The sequence below is a fragment of the Nelumbo nucifera genome, chromosome 5 (assembly GCF_055504915.1).
Source record: "Nelumbo nucifera cultivar China Antique chromosome 5, China Antique-T2T, whole genome shotgun sequence".
Taxonomy (NCBI): domain Eukaryota; kingdom Viridiplantae; phylum Streptophyta; class Magnoliopsida; order Proteales; family Nelumbonaceae; genus Nelumbo; species Nelumbo nucifera.
Window position 1 is genome coordinate 33,489,354 of NC_142653.1, and position 10,266 is coordinate 33,499,619.

General features: G+C 40.2%; 1 protein-coding gene across 3 annotated transcripts in view; it reads right to left on the reverse strand.

Annotated features, from left to right (window-relative positions):
* UGT80B1 (UDP-Glycosyltransferase superfamily protein) overlaps positions 1–9,560 on the reverse strand; it is a 48,931-nt gene extending 39,371 nt beyond the window's left edge. Inside the window, exons 1-2 of one of the 3 annotated variants that reach the window (XM_088887038.1) lie at positions 8,676–9,545; positions 7,948–8,374 (exon numbers count right to left, since the gene is read on the reverse strand). In XM_088887038.1, the coding sequence (XP_088743164.1) occupies positions 7,948–8,173 (226 nt within the window). In that variant the 5' untranslated portion in view covers positions 8,174–8,374; positions 8,676–9,545. Of the gene's footprint in view, positions 1–7,947 lie in introns of all 3 variants that reach the window. The other 2 variants (XM_010262670.3, XM_088887037.1) reach the window with 2 other exon arrangements.
* Positions 9,561–10,266: the final 706 nt, after the last annotated feature.

Below are 10,266 nucleotides of genomic sequence, written 5' to 3' on the forward strand. Positions count from 1 at the left end.
TCTTGCGACAAGCCCTAGTGTTTGACTGAACCTTGAGATTTATATATACAGATTCTAGGGTTTCTTATTAACCCTACTGCAAGTCTATATATACAGTACTGAGTGGATTGTGCAACTGAATTGTTCACTTTAAGGACTGATTAAAACCCTAACTCTCCCAAGCATATCAGACCTCTTTTAAGCTGTTTTTCAGAGTCCTAAGGGGTTAGAGCTTACGGACAGCTACTGTTGTGTTGGCTAGTTGGTTTCAGATCAGAATTATCCCAGTTTTGTGCACATACACTGTGAAGACAGATCAGGCCCATACTGTTTTTTTATTGTGATTAGTAGTCCAAGTGCTGTTTTGAGACTTGACAGAAATGGAGTTTAAAAATCAGGCAGAAGGCAGCCTTGGGAACATCAGTTATGGTAATGTTTCTGCGATGGGTGGTCAGATTACGACTGTAAAGTTTGATGGATCAAACTACTTGGAATGACCCCAATCAGCCATGATGGCTATTGGTGGAAGAGGTAAATTAGGGTACCTCTTGGGAGATATGAAGGAACCTCCCAAGGGAGACCCGACATATACCAAGTGGATTCAAGAAAACTACTTGGTTATAACATGGTTGTGTAATTCCCAACCCCTTAATGTTGCCAGAGCATATGAATTGAAATGTGAAGTGAAGAATCTTAAACAAGGAGAGAGACCGGTTTCAGTATATTTCTCTACCTTGCAGTCCCTGTGGCGTGAGATTGATCACTTAGAGACTCTTGAGTGGGAGAGTCCCAGAGATGCACAGATATATAGAAAGCAGGTTGAGACAAACTGGGTATTTGAGTTTCTGGCGGGCCTAAATTCAGAGTATGATATTGTACGGCAACAGATTTTGACTAGAGACAGTGTGACTCTCTCTCAGGCATACTCATTTGTACACAGTGAAGAGACCAGAAGGAAGGTTATGATGCAACCTCAGCCCCCCACACCAGCCTTTGTAGCGGTCACACCCAAATCAGGGGGTGATTCAGAGAAGGATAGGAGGAAGGAAGACAAGAAAGATGTGGTATGTGAACATTGTAAGAAGCCCAAACATACAAAAGAGACATGCTGGAAACTACACCCTCACTTGGTTCCTGCGAAGTTGAGAAGCAAGAAGGGCACTGCTCATGTAGCCGTGAACACTGATTCAGCATCCTCATCTGACACAAAAGGAACATCTTTAGAGACCTTAGCTGCAGTTCGGGCTGCCCTAATACAGTTAGAAAAGGAAGTTGGAAATTCAGCTCAGCCACCGCAGTCTTCATCAGCCCCTGCCACATCTGCCTTCGCACATTCAGGTACTCGAGCTTTAGCCTATCATGCCTCAGCTCCAGGTACTACTGAACCTTGTTGGGTAATAGACTCAGGTGCATCTGATCACATGACTAGCTTGCCTTCACTGTTTACTACTTACCATTTGTCTTCTGGTAGGGATAAAGTATCTATTGCTGATGGCTCCCTAGTTCCTATATCTGGAAAGGGTGACATCAAGTTATCAGATACTATCTCCCTGTCATATGTTTTGCATGTTCCTAAGCTTGATACTAACCTTCTTTCAGTCAGTAGTATTACCAAGCATATGAACTGCTCAGTAACTTTCTTTCCTGACCGATGTGTTTTTCAGGACTTGGAGACGAAGAAGGTGATTAGGACTGGCCGTGAGACGAATGGGATCTATCTGCTCGGGGAGAGGTTCCGTCAGGGAGAATCAGTTGAGAAGATGTATTTTGTTTCTCAGAGTGTGAGTCCGGTTATGCTTTGGCATAACCGATTAGGTCATTTGTCTTTTCGGTCTTTACAGAGTCTGTTTCCTGCTTTATTTGAGTCTATTGAGTTGTCTCAGTTACAGTGTGAAAGTTGTGAGTTTGCTAAGCATTGTAGAAAGCCTTATTTATTGAGTAATAAAAGGAGTGATAATTCTTTTGATATTGTGCATACTGACGTTTGGGGGCCTTATCATATCCCTTCCATGGGTGGGTACAGATATTTCTTGTTATTTGTTGATGATCATACCCGTTTTTCTTGGGTTTATCTCATGCGTTCACGAGATGAGGTACCTTCCCTGACCCAAAATTTTCACCAAATGATCCTAACCCAGTTTGATGCCAAGATCAAAGTTCTCAGATCTGATAACGCAAAGGAATACTTTGCTAAATCATTGACATCTTATCTTCTTCATCATGGAGTTATCCACTAGAACTCTTGCCCTCATACACCTCAACAGAATGGAGTTGCCGAAAGGAAGAATAAGCACATTTTGGAAGTGGCTAGAAGTTTCATGTTTACTTCCAATGTTCCTATCCGCTTCTGGGTTGATGCTATCCTCACGGCAGTATACCTTATTAATCGGGTTCCTTCTAGGGTTCTTGATATGAGATCTCCTTTTTCCCTTCTACACCCACGTGAGGACTTGTTTTCTATTCCCCTTAAGACATTCGGTTGTACCTGCTTTGTTCAGCTTCTCAGACCCCATCACTCCAAGTTCGAACCCAAAGCCTCCAAATGCATCTTCATTGGTTATGCACAAACTCAAAAGGGTTATTGCTGCTATGATCCTGTCTCAAGGAGGAAGTTTGTCTCCATGGATGTCACTTTCTTTGAGGGGACACCCTATTATCCTCGGGTTTCCCCTCAGGGGGAGAGCAGTGAGAGTGGGGGTTTGAGTCCTTGTCTTCAGGGGGAGAGCAGTGAGAGTGGGGCAGTTCCTTTACCTATTCCATTAGGTGATGAGAGCTGCAGTGGTGAGGGTAGTCAGAGGGATCAGGAGTTGAGGGAGAGCTGCAATGGTGAGGGTGGTTAGAGGGATCAAGAGTTGAGGGTCTATCACAGGCGATGCAGGCAGGTTGATCTTGATCATCAGCAGTCCAGGCCAGCTCCAATCTCACCTCCAGCTCCAGGTCCAGGTACTACAGTCCCATCCATTTCACCTCCTACAGATGATCTTGACCTTCCGATTGCAGTTCGTAAAGGGAAACGACAATGTACCACATCTACAGCCCACTGTATTTCCCATTTTTTATCCTATGATCGCCTATCTCCTATCTACATGTCCTACCTTAGCTCCATTTCCAATGTCCCTATTTCAAGAACAGTGCAAGAAGCCCTATCCGTCCTGGAATGGAAAGATGCACTGCAAGATGAGATGGATGCCCTGTTGAAAAACAACACCTGGGAGGTAGTTGATCTGCCCAAAGGAAAGAAACCAGTTGGATGCAGATGAGTATTTATGGTGAAGCATAATGCAGATGGATCTATTGAGAGGTATAAAGCTCGGTTAGTTGCAAGAGGGTTTACATAGACTTATGGCATAGATTACTTGGAGACCTTTGCACCGGTAGCCAAGATGACCACTATTCGAGTCCTATTATCCCTTGCAGCAAGTCACACTTGGCCTTTATACCAAATGGACGTGAAAAATGCCTTTCTGAATGGAGATCTGCAGGAAGAAGTTTACATGCGTTTGCCTCCTGGATTCTATGATGCAGAGATAAGTAAGAAGGTCTGCTGGCTCAACAAGGCTTTGTATGGTTTGAAACAGTCACCTAGGGCTTGGTTCGATAGATTCAGACTAGCCCTTGTGAAGTTTGGTTATGTACAGGCCCAGTCAGATCATACCCTATTCATCAAGAGGGTGGAGTCCTCCTTGACACTACTGGCAGTATATGTTGATGATATTGTGGTCACAGAGAATGATAGCCATGAGATTAAGTCCCTTAAACAGCTCCTTCATCAAGAATTCGAGGTGAAAGACCTTGGTGTACTCCGGTATTTTTTGGGTATTGAGGTTGCTAGATCCAAACAGGGGATCTTTATCTCTCAGAGGAAATATGTCCTAGACTTGTTGGCAGAAACTGGAAAGTTAGGTGTCAAACCTGCAAATACACCAATTGAACAGAACCACAGGATTAGTGCCGAGAGTGGGAAGCTTCTTGAAGACAAAGTTATGTTCCAGCAATTGGTAGGAAAGCTCTTATATCTCTGCCTCACTCGGTCAGATATTACTTATGTTGTTAGTGTTGTCAGCCAATACATGCATTCTCCTAGAACCACACATCTTCTTGCGGCAGAAAGAATCTTAGCCTACTTGAAGAGATGCCCGGGTAGGGGTATACTGTTCAAGAACAACAACCACATGAAGGTGGAGGTCTATACAGATGCTGATTGGGCTGTGAGTGTTGATGACAGAAGGTCTACCTCAGGATATTGTGCCCTTGTGGGAGGAAACCTTGCCTCCTGGAGAAGTAAGAAACAAAGTGTTGTCTCCCGGTCAAGTGCTGAAGCAGAATACAGGTCCATGGCCAACGGAGTGGCTGAAATCCTATGGCTAAGATCTCTACTTGAGGAGTTGGGCATTGAGTATGAGAAGCCCTTGATGTTGTATTGTGATAATCAAGCAACCATTAATATAGCACATAATCCAGTGCAGCATGACAGAACCAAACACATTGAAGTTGACCGGCATTTTGTACGAGAGAGGGTCTCATCTCAAGAAGTATGCCTCCCTTACATCACATCCAGTATGCAACTAGTGGGCATCCTCACTAAAGTCGTATCCAGAAAGAAGCTAGAAGCAGATCTATCCAAGTTGGGAATGATAACATCTACTCCCAACTTGAGGGGGAGTGTAGAGAACATTGATGTGGGCCCCACAGCTGTGGTCCCACTCTGTCCGTAGGGTAGAATGTATCTAGTCACAGCTGTGGTCGATTTATGATTCTGTTATTCTAGTTGTTATTTACTTTTCAGTTTTATATTGTTATGTGTTATGATATAAACACCAAGGGCAGATGTGTCCTTTCATGTAACTAGCATAACATATAAATATTAAATTAAAGTGGCGGCGGCAGAATATTGAGATTTTGTTCTTCTCTTCAAAACTGTGTTCTACTACTCTCTCACCACTCTTTCTCCTCCTTCACTTTCTCTTCTCTTTGAACCTGAAGTTTCTTAGTGATCAAGACTGATAGCAGTCTTGAACAACTACACTAGATAACCAAAATCGTTACACTTTTCTTTGAAAATTTGACAGGAGAGTTGTCTAATCATAAGCCAAAATATTAAAAAGTTAAAATCTTAAAATTCCTTAAATTTTGTGATTCAGTAACCCAAAGATACAATAGATAAGCCCAATATGGGGTGTATCATATCAATACTTTGAACCTTGCTTTATTCTATTAACTATGAATACCATATATCAAGATTTACAACCTAAATGAAATTTTAAAATGTTAGAAATTTCTTTCAAGTTCTTCTTTTCCTATGTAAATTTCAACCAAGTTGTGTACAAAAAAAATACATTACTGATCCAATTAATATCAGCATAAATAATTACCTCAATGAAATTTTATAATATTTTTAAAAAACAAACTTTGAAATATCAACGTCCAAATTTTGGTTTTACTAGGAAGAACATAGTTTCAAAATTGATATCAAAAGATAAAAAGTGTTATCATGTACTGATGCATAATTTTAGTCCCCAAACCACACATCCTTTTTAGATAATGTCAGATTTTTTACCTTGTTCAGCACCTCCCAAACAAACACTTCAATCTTTGGCAGCCTATGGACTTTCCAAATTCTTTAGCCAGAGAAAAAGGGTGTTAATGGTGCAACTTCAGCTAAGGACCCCCAGGAAAGACAAGCAAGATAAAAGACCATTTGATTCAACAGATCACACACACCTTATTATTACTAAACTTCAAGATAAGAAATATCTTATTGAGACACTTGATGGCATTACTAACCTCAATCTATAAGACATCTAAGAAACAAAAAATTCAAGGATGGTCTGACTAGTGATTTAAAAGGCATGCCTGAAGCATGCCTAGGCACACAAGTGAGGCGCATTTTAGGGTATGCACCTCGCCTAGGTCCTAGGCGCAGAACTTTCAGGAATGCATAATGTTTAACATCACATTAGCTATTTGAAGTAATGCAATTGGGAAAAATAAAGAGATTAAGAGCTTACATGCTTCAATATGTTTTATATGTTATGCTTGATTTTATTTTTAAATTTTCATTTTAAACATGTTTTACATGTTATGTTTATGTATTTTAATTTGAGATAATAGGTTTTTATAAAACAATTACTTTAAATTTTAAGTTTATGTTTTAAATTAAATTTTTTTATTTTTTTTGGCATTTTTTTGAAGGTTTTTACCATTTTTTTGCATTTTTGCACCTTGCTTCAAAAAGGTGCGCCTCACCTAATGACTCGCACCTCGGGCGCAAAATAGCCATTGCACTTTTAAAACACGGGGTCATACATACATACATACATGCATATATATATGTATATAATATAGACAACCAAGGGATTTTCATCATTTCATGAGCAAGAAAGGATGGTTCCATTGCCAGGGCATAAATCCAACTTATCAAAGTGCAAGCCATACTTGCTTTGGACCACTCAATCCATAAGCTCTTAACTTCCTACAATAATCATCCTCCTAGAAGGGAAAGATTCCTTTTCTTTAAATTTCACAAAACCTCATTGAACCTCTTCAGTAGGTTGCACTCATTGAAAGTTCAATAGATATCCAGAGGAGGTCATCTCAACTCATAAAAATGCCCCATCTAATTTCCTACCTTACTTCCTGTCTATGTTTCCTATTGGTTAAAAGAAGTTTTTCCCACAATATCCAAATTGCAAATGATCCTGTTCTGTGTCTCTTAGAATAGCCAAAATTTCTAAAGATTCTTCTGAACTCTTTTATAAATTTTATTATAGCATGAAACACAAACATGTAATACACCAGAAAATTAGAGATGGAGTTAGCCACATCTAACTCAATTAGAAGCACCATGTACCTCAGCCAACACAACTAGCTTCTAAGTTTCCAAGAACTGATCTTCCATCACTGGTTGAAGAATTTTCTACTAGAAAAAGAAGCATTACAGTGCAAATGTACTTCTGTGTGTGTATATACAAGGGAAGCCCAGTGCATGAGGCTCCTGCCAATGTTGGGTCTGGGGAAGGGCAGATTTACGCAGCCTTACCCCTGCACTCTGTGTGTGTGTGTGTATATTAGAAATTTAATCTCACATACGCATGCATCTTGGGACAGAATCCATGCCTAATTCTTATAAAGGTAGAATCATAAAGAAAGGATTATGCAATGGTAGATCCTCTAGATCAATGAAAAAGGAATTACTTGAAAGTTTGCCCTCCACATTCCACACAACTGATCATAAAAGATCACAATAATGATGATAGTAGCATTAACAATGAAAAATAAAACAAACTTCAAGCAATAGAACTGTAATAGTTACAATGCTGCAATGAGGTGATGATTAGAGGGCTTGAATGCCAGCAGAAAGTGAAGAATTTTGAGAAATCAATTCCAATAACATGGTATAGTCAGTCACATGGTGATTTAGAATTCATCCCCCTTCACTGTGGACACCACTAGATTCCATTGAAGAGCGAAGAAAAGAAATTAGTTCTTTTTCCATTCCTAGGAACAGCAGAAATGTTTACTGGAGCTTAAATAATTGCCATACTAAGTGGTCCATTCCATTGGCTATCAAGTGCTAAACTACATCTCTAGATGGAATCCAAGGTAACAGCTCTAAGTATTCCTGCGTCTGTCTGGTCTATCCTGTGAATACTAATCATTGCTGATGATGAGTTGCGGAACCTCAGCAATGTACAGGTGTATGTTAAGTAGTTTTATGGTCTAGCAGTACTAAGCCTCTCTGTTAATTGAATCACTGTGGGAAAGATATGTGATAATAGATTCTTCAAAATTTAATTACTTTGAGAAACTGAGCAAGGTTATGCCAGAAGTTTATCACGGAGAAAAGCATATTCCGATGCATAGAAAGGCACTCTCAATGCTCCCTCAATATTCCCAAACTGACTATTATATCCTTAGATTCATTATCAACAATACAAGAAACTCAACTCCCAGAAATCAATTACTTACTTCTACGAGGTGAAGCCCGGGCATTCAATTCTTTGGTCTGACAAACCTCTGATGCAGATGGATGAGGCGGGAAATCCATCTTCTCGTCCACTGCAGTGACAAAAGAACCAGAAGTGGCCACCTTGTTTGGATTGATATTGTCTGCTTCAGAATCCATCACTTCCTGGCTGCCAACAGCATGGTCTTCTAAGTCTTGTCTTAAATGAGCAGTTCCATTACTCTCCATTTCATCAACAGTCGCTTCAACAACTGAAATCCACTGTACTTGAAGCTCGAAAGAGTGCAAACGAGCTCAGATCTTGTACCAGATGAACACATCAAAGACCATAGCTAAAACAGAAGCCTACATGTCAAGAGAAGACACCAAAAGCACGAAGAAAGGAAGGACCTTTCTAGCGTTTTTCCCAAAATCTTGACCAGCGAACCTCTATTCCCAAAACCACCAGCCAATCAAACACATAGAAAGTTAGGTGAGCACGTTTCCTGTCGTTCAAACTTCGAAAACCACTAAAGATCGACCAAAGTATCAGTGGTCAGAAGAGAACAAATGAAGCCGAAAGTACAGAACGCCCATGGTAACTTGGCAATACCTACTGACAACTCATCTTGAGCAGAAGCTAACGCCCTCAATTAATAAAGAGCACTTAAAACTTTGTAAAAAAAAAACACAACCAAACCTTCAAAGAAAAAACTCAGCAAATTCCCCGACCCCTGGAAAAGATCTGTACCTCTATAAGTAACTTGATCGAACTTAACAATTCTGAAATCTCAACAATCTCAACACTGACAACCTCCAAGAATCCAGAGACTCCTCACAATATCCAAATTGCAGGAAGAAATACCAGAACAGAACAGAACAAGACTTCGAATCTCTTTCCCCCAAACCCTACAGAAAGTCTCGGAACACGGCGCACTTCAAATTAATCTGGAAGCATCTCCATCAGTAACCAAAGATTCTCAAAGCATGATTGAACACGATAGATTAAATTGAAGTAACTAAACAAGGTTGTCAAGAGCTTCCGTTACTCCAAGAACGAAGAGAAGTGGTAAAATCCGATAGAGTTGCACAGAGTCGCAGACCAGAGAGCTTGGTCCCTGAGTGGCTGAACAGTTGGAGACAAAGACCGAAGAAAGAGACAGAGAAGTTGAAGCATTCGTCGTAGTGCAGAGAATGAACTCATGAAGTTTCTCACTTTCTCTCTCCTTGAAGCAAGCAATGGTGAATCACTACGTGTCCAGCGGGGGTCCTGGATGAATCCCACAGTCCACTGAGATTCCCCCGCCTCGTCGGGCAAAACACCAAGGTCGGAATCACAGACAGACTATATGCCTCGCATCAATCAAAACATATAAATATATAATACGGATTCACCATGTCATAAAGCTCATAGCCGTTGGATTGGAACCTTTATTATCTCTAATTAACAACAGATGCAAATAGTACCGGGGTCCACCTTCAAGACTAATGAGAAGTAAACACATCAATGGACGTGTTTACTTGAAGCACGACAAAAGAATGGGTCATTGAGACATGGAATCTAGGAAGCTATTCCTTCCACCCCCAAACGAAATTGCCTTTTTCTTAAACAGTGTGTCTCATTTCAGTTTTTTTGGCTCCAAGAAGGCAAGAAGGCAAGAAGGATCGCTATATATATGCCTGATTGCGTGGGATAAAGTGATTTCATTTGTAAGAGTAAATGGAGTCAATTCCGGAAAAGGCTTATAACTAATAACCGGTGTCATAAAGAGTAGAGCCCATCAGCCCAATCAGGTGGTACATAAAAAAAAAAATTAAAAAAAAAAAAAAAGCCCTTCCGGTATCATACCTGATTTATCCGATAAGAAAATATTTTAAGATAGGCTAGCGGTAAACTTCGAGGAAACAACGGTACTGAAGCGTTAAGAGTATCGGCCACGTTAAACGAAGGATTTAAGGAACCGATACAATCGCCCCCCCGCCCCGCATTCACATGATACAGAAATCAACGTAGTGCGTTTGCATCGTGATTTGGCCCCAGTGTTACAAGCTGATTGCACGCAACTCAAAAGTCAAACACGTGGAATCAGAGTTGTTTTTTTTCTTGTAATAGAAGGGAAAATAGAAAAAAATGTAAAAAGAAAAAAAAAGTCAGTGTTTGGATCCGTTGCTGTTCTCTTGAAAAAAATGGTGTCACATGCAATTCGTTTTTTTCAAACAATACTCATGTTTAGTTATGTATTTTTCTCATATCACGTCTCGAAAATTAAATTAGGAAAAGTGTGATATAAGAAAAGGCTTTTTTTCAAGGTTTTCTCAGTTTTCTTACTGTTGCAACCAAT